Raw genomic sequence first — 13,004 nt, 5'->3', positions numbered from 1 at the left:
TCTTGGTTTCTTAAGATCAGAGAATCTTGTTTCTCATGGTCTGAGTCCTTCAGGCAAACTCTAAGCAGGCTGTCATGTGTCTTTTACTGAGGAGTGGCTTCCATCTAGCCACCACTGTAAAGGCCTAACTGGTGGAATGCTGCAGAGATGGTTGTACTTCTGGAAGGTTCTCCCATCTCCACAGAGGAACTGGAGCTCTGTCAGAGTGATCAACAGGTTATTGGTCACCTCCCTGACCAAGGCCCTTCTCCCCTGATTGCTCAGTTTGGCAGGGCAGCCAGCTCTTGGAAGAGTTTTGGTTGTACCAATTTTTTAGCCACTGTGTTCTTGGACCTTCAATGCTGCAGACATTTTTGGTACCCTTCCCCAGATCTGTGCCTTGACACAATCCTTTGCCCTCATGGCTTGTTTTTTTCCTGACATGTACTGTCAACTGTGGGACCCTAAATAGACAGGTGTGTGCCTTTCCAAATCATGTTCAATCAATTTAATTTACCACAGGTGGACAGGATGCACATGAGCTCAATTTCGAGTCTCATAGCAAAGAGCCTGAATACTCATGTAAATACGATATTTCTGCTTTGTAGTTATGGAGTATTGTGTATAGATTGATGAGGGGAATTTTAGAATAAGGCTGAAAATCTGCACTGTAAATAGCTTTTTTGGCTGAAAATCTGAAGTTGATCGCCCCTTTCAATGAATGGGTTTTTGTCGTCCAAAATGTTGAACCCCTTCGATTGAATTTTGGAATAGTCCATTACAAAAGAAGCGCAACATGCACTCCGAAGTTTGATGTTACGCAAGCTGAATCAATGTCAACAATGGCGGCTCGTTTTAAAACAGGTCGGGCGACAGCTATTCCATTTGATTATTTCCCTCATAACCAGTAGTAAGGAAGTAGCCTAATTATCGATGTGCCGTGATTATTTTATTAAAGTACTAACCATTTATTTGTTCTGGACAGGTCGAGGATCGAAGCGCAAGGCAAACAACAAGGCAGAGACTGAGGAGGAGACTTTAGTCATCGAGCGAAAGCGGGGTAAAAGAGAGGAGGGGGAAACGGAGACTGCTACAGAGGGCCAGAGGGTGGTCATTGAACACTGGTGAGTACTGGAATATCCACAGGCACCCCCTAAAGAATATTCACTCTCTCACACACACACACACACACACACACACACACACACACACACACACACACACACACACACACACACACACACACACACACACACACACACACACACACACACACACACACACACACACACACACACACACACACACACACACACACACCAATTTAGGTAAATGCATTGAGTCAGAGTTCCATATTCACATAACCTTATTCCCATCACCAAACAATTGCCTATCTTCTATCGGTACAATCTGGATAATCTCAATATACAGGAAAGGAACTGACCACTTAGAAGTCTTTAGACAAATTGCCTCTGAAAATAAAAACTTTCATTTTGCAGTAAGAGCTGATACGTGTACAGACGGTGTGCTGAGGGGGTGCGAGATGCCCTCCTGGCTGCCCGCCCAGACCTCCTCGTGGTTCTGAACCCCCAGAAACCCCGCAAGAAAAGCCTGGAGGTCACACTTGTGGAGGGAGAGAAAGGTGTGTTCCTCCAGGTCATGTTATGAACAGTTCTACTCTCATGGGTCCTGTTTCCTGGACACAGAATTGTAATTTAAAGTACAGATTAGGTGTCTGGGAATACAGAGCATATTGTTTAGTTTTGGCATGACACAGAGACAACCAGAAGCTGTCCTTTATTTTGTACTAAGCATTCTTTCCTTCCTGTAGAGGTGTGCCTCTGGACAGGCATAAAGCTAGGCCCACCTGCCAGGCTGAAGTTCCCTGAGCCTGCCATTGTGGTTGCAGCCCTGGAGGAGGCACTGAAAAATGAATAGAGACCCAGTGAAGGTCTGTATTTTGGACTGCCCCGATTTTTATATTATTCAACCTTTATTTAACTAGGCAAGTCAGTTAAGAACAAATTCTTATTTACAATGATGGCTTTACATAACTCAACTTATGATAATGACCACCTTTCCCAAATATTATTTTGTAAACAATTTTAGTTTATACTTTGTTCTTGTTGTTTCCAGCTGTTCCTCTTGGTTTTGGAAACTGGACGCAGAATGATGGGGACTGACCAACGGGGTTGCTCCCAGTCTGTCCTCTGATGACCCAAGCGTCAAGCTCCTCTGGCCTGGATACATGGTGACATCTAGTGGTATCTCTCTGAAGTGCAACACATTCCCTCTATTCGGTTACTGTACAGTGGTGGTTCACAAAATATTTTCAGTATACTGTCAGTGTATTCCCTGAGTATCACCTTAAAAAATAATATCTGTCCATAATAATGACCACACTGTGACAAAGTGGCTTGATACACACGCATTGAGTTGGCTTGTTTACACTGGGGGTTTACTCTTTAACCGTTTGGGAAACACTGGATAACAATATATTTGTTGCTGAGTATTCTCTGGTTAATTTCCTATGTTATGTCTCATGTGTTTTAATATTTTTTCTATGGAGAATAACACTCATGTTTCTATACTCTTCTTCTGTCTCATTCTTTTTTTAGAAAAGTAATGGAATATGTGCATAAACTTTTGTGCCTGTCAAAAATAAATGTTCTACATTTTAAATCAACCTGATTCCATACTTTGTTGAAATTTAACCAATATTTTCAATTTTATGATTTAACTAAGCAATTGCAAACGCTAATTGGTTCTTTAAAACATGACGTCATATTTGTGCGATATTTGTCGTCTGTCGCGGAAAGTTTGAACACTTAGGACGAACTATAAAACGTACCCATTTCTAAGTAAGTAACAAATGTAGTAAGGCGGTCACAAACAAATATCTAAATAGCTATTAGTATTCAGTAGGTTATCGCCGGTACCATTCTAACCAGGCATTGTCAGATAGCTAGCCTACACGCTAACATTAGCTAGCTAATTGAACTGCATCTGCATCTATCTAGGTCTGAGCACGAGTGTTTACTTTTCGCATGATATTGGAGTTTGTACCTAACTTTAGCCTTTTCAAGTTACTATAAAAAGGTAGAAAGAAAAACCCCTCTTGATCAACGCATTTGTAGCTTCTCAACATGTATGGTAAGTGCTGAATAATGATTGGATTGGCACAGTGCCCTCCAGCCATGGCCTATACCAGAGCCTTCTACATTATATATATACAAGTATGTGGACACTCCTTCAAATTAGTGGATTCGGCTATTTCAGCCACACCCTTTGCTGACAGGTGTATAAAATCGAGAACACAGCCATGCAATCTCCATGGGAACACAGGCAGTAGAATGTCCTTAAGGAAGAGTTCTGTGACATTTAACATGGCACCATCATAGGATGCCAACTTTCCAACAAGTCAGTCAAATTTCTGCCCTGTGAGAGCTGCCCCAGTCAACTGTAAGCGCTGTTAATTTGAAGTGGAAATGTTTAAGAGCAATAACTGCTCAGCCGCAAAGTGGTAGGCCACACAAGCTCACAGAACGGGAGTGCAGACGTGTATAGCACGTACAAATCCTCAGTTGCAACCCTCACTACCAAGTAACAAACTACCTTTGGAAGCAACGTCAGCACAATAATTATTAATCGGAGCATCATGAAATGGGTTTTTCATGGCCGAGCAGCCGCATCCAAGCCTCAGATCACAATGCATAGCTTCGGCTGGAGTGGTGTAAAGCTCGCCGCCATTGGACTCTGGAGCAGTGGAAACGTGTTCTCTGGAGGGATGACTCACGCTTCACCATCTGGCAGTCAACGGACGATTCTGGGTTTGGTGGATGCCAGGTGAACGCTACCTGCCCGAATGCTTATGCTAACTGTACATTTTGGTGGAGGAGGAATAATGATCTGGGGCTGTTTTTCATGGTTCGGGCCCCTTAGTTCCAGTGAAGATAAATGTTAACACTGTGGTCCATCTGTAGCTCAGTTGGTAGAGCATGGCGCTTGAATAATGATCTGGGACCACCCATACGTAGAATGTATGCACACATGACTAAGTCGCTTTGGATAAAAGCGTCTGCTAAATGGCATATATTATTATTATTTTTTTTAACGCTACAGCATACAATGCTGTACAAAGCATACATTCCAGACGATTCTGTGCTTCCAACTTTGTGGAAACAGTTTGGGCAAGGCCCTTTCCTCAGCATGACAATGTCCCCATGCACAAAGTGAGGTCCATACAGAAATGGAATGTAGAGGTCATTGTGGAAGAACTTGGCTGGCCTGCACAAAGCCCTGACCTCGACCCCATCAAACACCTTTGGGATGAATTGGAACGGCGACTACGAACCAGACCTAATCGCCCAACCTCAGTGCCTGACCTCACTAATGCTTTTGTGGGTGAATGGAAGCAAGTCCCCAAAGCAATGTTCCAACATCTAGTGGAGAGCCTTCTCAGGAGGAGGCTGTTATAGCAACAAAGGGGGGACCAACTCCTTATTAATGCCCATGATTTTGGAATGAGATGTTTGACAAGCAGGTGTCCACATACAACTGGTCATGTAGTGTTTTTATAAATAAAGCACTCTGCACTATGCTTGTCCTATCAAAGGTCATTCCAGGGATGTTCATATCCTGTGTCGTGACTTGTGAGAGACCATCACTGAAATCTGACATTGCAGCATCTAATAATCAGTCACATAAATCCTGTCCAGAGTGAGTTTATTACATGGCAGAGATGAAACGGATATGTCGGTGAGGTATTAAATGTTGTTCAGGCTAAATCTGACCTTTGTCTCTGTACAGCCATGGTGACTGAGGGCCCAGAGATGACTGGTGAGGAGGGAGTGGGGACTGGTGCTGGTGGCGGGGGGACGAGGTTTGACCTGGAGAAGGAGACTGAGCTGCGGTTCGAGGTGGAGGCCGGGGAGAATGCATCTGGAGCTGCTCACAGGATTGGCGGAGGTCTTTGGCTCTGAGCTCAACCGCAACAAGAAGTACACATTTGGACCAGGTTCCAAGATTGCTGTGTTCACCTGGCAGGGCTGTAGTGTTTCTCTCTCGGGGAAGACAGAGGTGAGAGGCTGTAGAGGAGTAACAGATGGATGAGAGGGATATGTGTTTGGCTGAAGCATCTGTTATTGTTATCTGTAACTGATAGGAGTGACATATGCAGAAATGTGTAAATCTTTCTATCCCAGGTGGCGTACATATCAAAGGACACACCCATGCTGCTCTACCTGAACGCACACACTGCACTGGAACAGATGAGACGACAGGCGGAGAGAGACAATGAGAGGGGACCACGGGTCAGTGTTCATCTCTGTGTGTGTGTGTGTGTGTGTGTATTTTTGTCTGAGTGAAGTGGATTTAGGTCAGTGTTTGTGTGTGTGAGAGGTGGACTTGGGTTAGTGTGTGTATGTGAGAAGTGGACCTTGGTCAGAGACACACTGTACACTCTCTTGTGTAAAAGTTGCTTCAACGTTGTGCCCCAGGTAATGGTGGTGGGGCCTACAGATGTGGGGAAGTCGACTGTGTGCAGGCTGTTGCTGAGCTACGCTGTCAGGCTGGGCAGGAGGCCCACACTGGTGGACCTGGATGTGGGCCAGAGTGGGGTGAGATCAACAAAGCAACTACATCAGCACCAATGACTATGCACAGAGAATAGTATATAGGCAGATTCACCTTTTGTGTTTGTGGATGGTGGTGTAGATACAATATTGCTACTGTTGCCTCTACTATCACTGCCATTATGCTAATAAGGACAATTCCATATAGTGATTGTATTGACTGGCAGTGTCTAAGGTTAGTAATGTTGATGACCATGATACATTCCCTTCAGGTGTCAGTCCCGGGCACAATGTCAGCACTGTGTATTGAGCGTCCGGCTGACGTGGAGGAGGGGTACTCAGTACAGGCGCCGCTGGTCTACCACTTTGGTTCCACCACTCCAGGAACCAACATCAAACTCTACAACAAGGTGAAAGATGAGACAGAACCTAATACCCTTAACCATAGAGGTTATAAACTCCGCAAAAAAAAGCAATGGCCCTTTTTCAGGACCCTGTCTTTCAAAGATAATTCGTAAAAATCCAAATAACTTCACAGATCTTCAATGTAAAGGGTTTAACCACTGTTCCCCATGCTTGTTCAATAAACCATAAACAATTAATTAACATGCAACTGTGGAACGGTCGTTAAGACACTAACAGCTTACAGACGGTAGGCAATTAAGGTCACAGTTATGAAAACTTAGGACACTAAAGAGGCCTTTCTACTGACTCTGAAAAACACCAAAAGAAAGATGCCCAGGGTCCCTGCTCATCTGCATGAATGTGCCTTAGGCATGCTGCAAGGAGGCATGAGGGCTGCAGATGTGGCCAGGGCAATAAATTGCAATGTCCGTACTGTGGGATGCCTATGACAGCGCTACAGGGAGACAGGACGGCCAGCTGATCGCCCTCGCAGTGGCAGACCACGTGTAACAACACCTGCACAGGATCGGTAAATCCGAACATCACACCTGCGGGACAGGTTCAGGATGGCAACAACTGCCAGAGGAATGAGCGTTACACCGAGGCCTGTAATCTAGAGCGGGATCGAGGTGGAGGGTCCGTCATGGTCTGGGGCGGTGTGTCACAGCATCATCGGACTGAGCTTCTTGTCATTGCAGGTAATCTTAACGCTGTGCGTTACAGGGAAGACATCCTCCCTCATGTGGTACCCTTTGGGGCGGCAGGTAGCCTAGTGGTTAGAGTGTTGGACTTGTAACCGAAAGGTTGCTGGATCGAATCCCTGAGCTGACAAGATAAAACATCTGTCGTTCTGCCCCTGAACAAGGCAGTTAACCCACTGGCCGTCATTGAAAATAAGAATTTATTCTTAACTGACTTGCCTAGTAAATGAAAGGTGAAATTATTTTTTTCCTTAAACAAAAAGGCTCACCCTGACATGACCCTCCAGCATGACAATGCCACCAGCCATAATGCTTGTTCTGTGCATGATTTCCTGCAAGACAGTAATGTCAGTGTTCTGCCATGGCCAGCCAAGAGCCAGGATCTCAATCCCATTGAGCACATCTGAGACCTGTTAGATTGGAGGGTGAGGGCTAGGGCCATTCCCCCCAGAAATGTATGGAACTTGCAGGTGCCTTGGTGGAAGAGTGGGGTAACAGCTCACAGCAAGAATGGGCTAATCTTGTGCAGTACATGAGGAGATGCACTGCATTACTTAATGCAGCTGGTGGCCACACCAGATACTGACTTTTGATTTTGACCCCCCCCTCTTTGTTCAGGGACACATTCAGTTTCTGCTAGTCACATGTCTGTGGAACTTGTTCAGCTTGTCTCAGTTGTTGAATCTTGTTATGTTCATACAAATATTTACACGTTAAGTTTGCTGAAAATAAACACAGTTGTCAGTGAGAGGACGTTTCTTTTTTTTTTTTTGCTGAGTTTATTAAACCATAACTTTTAGTTGACATTTTGCCTGGCGTATAATCTCTCTCGCCCCTCCCCATTGCTACCTTTCTCTCACTCCCCCTCCATTTCTCTCCATCTTTCCCACTGTCCCTGCTAGTTGACGTCGTGTCTGGCCGAAGTGTTCTCCCAGCGCTGTGAGGAAAACAGGAAGGCCAGTGTGGGCGGCTGCATCATCAACACCTGTGGCTGGGTGAAGGGTTCTGGCTACCAGGCCCTGGTCCACTGTGCCTCAGCCTTCCAGGTGGATGTGGTTCTGGTGCTGGACCAGGAGAGGCTTTACAACGAGTTGAAGCGGGACCTACCGCACTTCGTCCGAGTTGTGCTGCTACCCAAATCCGGAGGGGTCGTGGAGCGCTCTAAAGACTGCCGGCGTGAATCTCGGGACGAGAAGATCCGGGAGTACTTCTATGGTTTTCGCAGTGCCTTGTTCTTCCCTCACGCTTTCGATGTGCGCTTTTCTGATGTGCGCATCTACAAGATCGGAGCGCCTTCCATCCCGGACTCATGCCTGCCGCTTGGCATGTCGCAGGACGACACCCAGCTGAAGCTAGTCCCTGTGACGCCCGGTCGTGACCTCACACACCACGTGCTGAGCGTAAGCTGTGCTGATGAGGGGGCTGGAGGGGTGCGCAGGGGTGTGCTGGAGAGCCCAGTGTGTGGCTTCGTTGTGGTGACTAACGTGGACACACAGGCACAGGTGATGACCGTGCTCTCGCCCGCCCCCAGACCCCTCCCCAGACACACACTGCTCATCATGGACATTCGCTTCATCGACCTCAAATAGAGGAGGAGAGAGGGAAAAGGCAATGGGAAGACAGAGAAATGCTGAATGGCTGAAATCCCTGATGGCTTTGTCAAGAGGAGTTTAATTTCATTGGCACTGAGTTTGGGGTAGCAGAGCAGTATATGTTCTGACAATATTTGGTTTCACGCTCAACTGATGAGAGAGAGAAGATGACAAGTGTTGGGCAGAGAGTGAGTATAATGGAGGCGAGAGGTGGTTAGAGTCGGTGGAGCTGAATGGCGCTGAGGGAGGAGGAAAATGTCTGTAAATATATATTTTTTCAATTCAACTTTATCATTTGCAATGTACAGAAACTGGTGAGTGTTTTTCTACATGTTCTATCAAGAGTTGTTTTCCACACGAGACTGTTTGGTTATAAATGTTTTTTATTGTGATTTTAATAAAATGTGCCTCTGTTGCATCTTATTTTGCCTCTGTGGTGTGTAGCTACATACATTCGCTCCAGCATTGTTTTAGATTGAACCTGGGTACCAGTCTTAGCGAACATTCCATTCCTTGTACTCTGTGCCATATTCCAAAGACTGGTCTTTCTTCAATCCTCAAATATTTTCTATCATTAATTAAATTATCCAGGTCCTCAATGAGGCCCTTCAAGGATGAAGTTTGACAAAGCATCAGAGTACATTGATACTTTTATCTCTAATCCTTTACATTTGTAGGCCCTTAATCATTAGATTTTGAAGCTAACAATTCAATGACCATAATAAATAGGTATGGTGTCAGAGGGCAACCTTGTTTTACGCCTCTTGACAATTCAAAGTTCTCAGCGACATAACTGTTATTTATGGTTTTACATAAAGGATTGTTGTACATGACTTTTACCCATTTTATGAGAGATTCTCCAAAATTCTAAATACACCATTTGTAATATTAAATATTATTGTAAATACATGTCTTGCATCATTTAAAAGCTTAACATCTTATTAATCCAGCCGCTGTGTCAGATTTCAAAAAGGCTAAAGCAAACCATGCAATTATCTGAGGAGAGCCCCCAGCTAACAAAAGTATTACTAGCATTTTCCAACCAAGCATTAGCATCACAAAAGTCAGAAAAAACTAAATTGCTTACCTTTGAAAATATTCCTCTGGTGGCAATGCTAATTGTCCTAACTCCACAGTGAATGTTAGGCTATAAAAAATGATTTTTATAAACAAAACTAACACAAAACATTTGTAAACAACTTGCGTCGTGATTTCGGTCTCATTCAAATTTGGACGAAGCATTCACGGTAAACACACACTAAACACGTTTATCCAGTCATGATTGGTTTCATTGCAATCCTGTTTTGTTAGTAACACAGTCACACTTGATGGCTCTTTTCCCGGGACGTATTGACTGAAACAAACCCGATTTGAAGACACCAATCAATGACATTGCGCACAAATGGAAGGAGCGGCCTATCGTTGATTGTCTATTTTGGCACAATGACCACTGATCATCTTGAAATCTAGCTTGGAAGATAGCCAATGAGCTGAGGTAAACGGCAATATGTAATGGTTATACGTTTGAAGACCAGCCTTTGTCGTAAACTCTGGCGTAAAAGAGGTTTATTCGCCGTTGCAAATCCTACTTGACGGAGCCACGAGTTTTACGCATAGCAGTATATAGTGAAGAGCATTTTCAGCAATTGTATATATTTAAATTATGGTGAAAAAATCAGGAAAGGCTAAAACAAAGTCTAGATATACAGATGTAACCCAAATTATAGAAGAAATTGACAGAAAAAGCGAGACCGAGTTGCTTCAGGAATATGAATCTTTCAGCAAGGCAAATTTTGACTCTCAGGCAGAAGACATGATTCTGTACGGAGAGGATGCCATGCTGGACTGGTAAAATATTCTCATGCCAATGTTGTTATTTGAAATTAATATACATATATTTTTTCTTATTTTATTTGCATAATATACACATTCCATTACTGAGATTTTGAAGGTACATATTGGCTATACATTGTATGTGATATATATATTTGAAAATGTATTTTTATATAAACATGGAATGAAACAGCACTTCACCATAGTGATTATGTTCCCTGTACTAATACATCTGTTTATTTTACGTGTTGATACATGGCTCATACGTGAAAGTATTCTTACTGAAACTATTTTTTTTCCCAACAGTGGCAGTGATTCTGATTATGCGCCAACAATGTCTAGTTGTCCATCCCCCTCTGAAGCTTGTTCAACCAGCCGGACCCCTGCTGTCTCTGGCTCCACCACTACCCTGCCATCTAGAGGTTTGAAGTCAGTGACAAAGAAGCGGAGGTGGGGAAGACAGAAACCTGCAAACAGAGGGCCAGAGGGTCATTGACACTTTGTGTTGGAAGATGATGTGGAACCAATTCCACTAGTTTTTAGACCAAAAAGGCAGCCAGGACCTCACCTAGCCGTGACTGCAAAGTACAGCCTCCTTCAATTTTTTCATCTGTTTTTCACCTCGTCAGTTGTTGATTCCCTGGTGGTGAACACCAATAAGTATGGGGCTAAGAAGCAGGCAGGAAAGAAAAAGGCATGGAAGACCATTACCATGTCAGACCTTTTCTGCTTTCTTTCACTGGTCATTTACATGGGGCTGGTGAAGTTGAAAACTCTGAGGGAATACTGGTAAACGTCAGCTCTCTATCAACTGCCTTTCCCCACCACTGGCATGTCTTCTATCTCACGGGAGCTTCACATCAGTGACCCAGAAGTTGATGGGCAGAATAACAAGAAGAGAGGCACAGGAAGGTTTGATAGGCTCTGCAAAATCAAACCTCTCTACCCCAGCATTGTTGAGGCCTGCAATACCTATTTTCAGCCTGCCCAGAACCTGTCCATCGCTGAGAGGATGGTAGCCTCAAAGGCCAGAATCAGCATCAAACAATACATACGTAACAAACCAACCAAATGGGGTTACAAACGGTTTGTTTTGGCTGATTCTGTGTGCGCCTACACTTGCAATGTTTTTGTTTATGAGGGGAAAACAGTTTTGCTACTGTTAATGGACTGAGTTATGATTCCGTTATGGAGCTATTGGATTTTCAACTGCTGGGGAAGGGCTACAAACTGATTGTGGACAACTTCTACACAAGTCCTACCCTGTTTATAGAGCTGAGGAAGCGGGATGTGTGGGCTTGTGGCACCATTCGGACCAACAGAGTGGGCTTTCCAAAAACAAAGGTGAACGACATGCCTAAGTGGGCTGAGCGGGGTTCCATGCGATGGATTCGTGAAGATGGCCTGCTCTTTGTAAAGTGGATGGATACCAGAGAGGTGGTCATGTGCACAACTATCCACAAGTCCTTCAGTGGTGATCACGTAGTCAGGCGTGTGAAGGACGGTAGCGGGGCATGGACCACAAAAAAAATGTCCCCATTCCAGCTGCTGTGAAGGACTACAACAAGGGCATGGGAGGTGTGGACCTGTATACTACAATGTTCTCCACAAGACCATGAAATGGTACAAGACATTTTTCTATCATTTCATTGACTTTGCTGTGGCGAATGCCTTCATCCTCCAGAAGGAAATGGCCAAGAGCTGTGGACAGCCCCCCATCTCACAGCTAGCCTTCAGGGTGCTGCTCATCTAGGAGCTTGCTAGCTACAGCAAGTCCACTGTAGCACCTTCTGTCCCTTCTGCTCCAACCAGTGGTGTTCACCTGCCCAGATTCATCTCTGCAGGCATAAATGTGCCTCAGGGCAAAAAGGGCACAGTAGGGAGACATAATTGTGCCCTTCGTCACATGAAATGCCCCATCACCTGCACCACCTGTTCAGTAAGCCTCTGCTTTACAGCAGAAAGAGACTGCTATGCCAGTCTCCAGATATCAACCCCATAGAAAATCTTTGGTGGGAGTTGAAAGTCCGTGTTGCCCAGCAACAGCCCCAAAACTTCACTGCTCAAGAGGAGATCTGCATGGAGGAATGGGCCAAAATACCAGCAACAGTGTGTGAAAACATTGTGAAGAGTTACAGAAAACATTTGACCTCTTGTTATTGCCAACAAAGGGTATATAACAATGTATTGAGATAAACTTTTGTTATTGACCAAATACTTATTTTCCACAATAATTTGCAAATAAATTCATAAAAACATCCTACAATGTGATTTTCTGGATTTTTTTTTCTCCATTTTGTCTGTCATAGTTGAAGTGTACCTATGATGAAAATTACAGGCCTCTCATCTTTTTAAGTGGGAGAACTTGCACAAATGGTGGCTGACTAATTACTTTTTTGCCCCACTGTATGAGTTAAGTTGGCTTGAAAATTATGGCAATAGTTGAAAATGGCTGTCTAGCAATGATCAACAACCAACCTGACAGCTTGAAGAATTAAAAAAATAATAAATGTGCAAATATTGTACAATCCAGGGGTGCAAAGCTTTTAGAGACTCACAGCTGTAATCGTTGTCAAAGGTGATTCTAACATGTATTTTTTTATTTATTTAATCAGGTATGCTAGTTGAGAACAAGTTCTTATTTACAACTGCGACCTGGTCAAGATAAAGCAAAGCAGTGCAAGACAACCAACAACACAGAGTTAAACATGGAATAAACAAACATACAGTCAATAATACAATAGAGAATGTATATATACAGTGTGTGCAAATGAGGTAGGATAAGGGGGGTGAGGCAATAAATAGGTCATTGTGGCAAATTATTACAGTATGGCAAATTAAACACTGGTGTGATAGATGTGCAGAAGATGAGTGTGCAAGTAGCAGTACTGGGGTGCAAAGGAGCAAAATAAATAACAATA

The 13,004-nt window shown here is 44.0% G+C and overlaps 1 protein-coding gene and 1 long non-coding RNA gene across 2 annotated transcripts; both read left to right on the top strand.

The window, feature by feature from the left end:
- Positions 1-646: 646 nt before the first annotated feature.
- Positions 647-2,665, top strand: LOC123993430. Its single transcript, XR_006831449.1, has 5 exons — positions 647-843; positions 965-1,103; positions 1,479-1,621; positions 1,811-1,930; positions 2,116-2,665. It is a non-coding gene; the product is annotated as an uncharacterized LOC123993430 (long non-coding RNA).
- A 1,774-nt stretch (positions 2,666-4,439) lies between these two features.
- On the top strand, positions 4,440-8,667 carry LOC123993429 (polyribonucleotide 5'-hydroxyl-kinase Clp1-like). The gene is given in 6 exon segments (XM_046295564.1): positions 4,440-4,912; positions 4,914-5,058; positions 5,184-5,291; positions 5,478-5,597; positions 5,825-5,962; positions 7,561-8,667. Coding segments are annotated over 6 exon segments (1,320 nt in total). The 5' UTR covers positions 4,440-4,790; the 3' UTR covers positions 8,248-8,667.
- The last annotated feature ends 4,337 nt before the right edge of the window (positions 8,668-13,004 follow it).

This window comes from Oncorhynchus gorbuscha, linkage group LG13 (genome assembly GCF_021184085.1).
Source record: "Oncorhynchus gorbuscha isolate QuinsamMale2020 ecotype Even-year linkage group LG13, OgorEven_v1.0, whole genome shotgun sequence".
NCBI lineage: Eukaryota > Metazoa > Chordata > Actinopteri > Salmoniformes > Salmonidae > Oncorhynchus > Oncorhynchus gorbuscha.
Note: the sequence above shows the minus strand (reverse complement) of the source record. Positions and strands in the feature narration are given on the sequence as shown.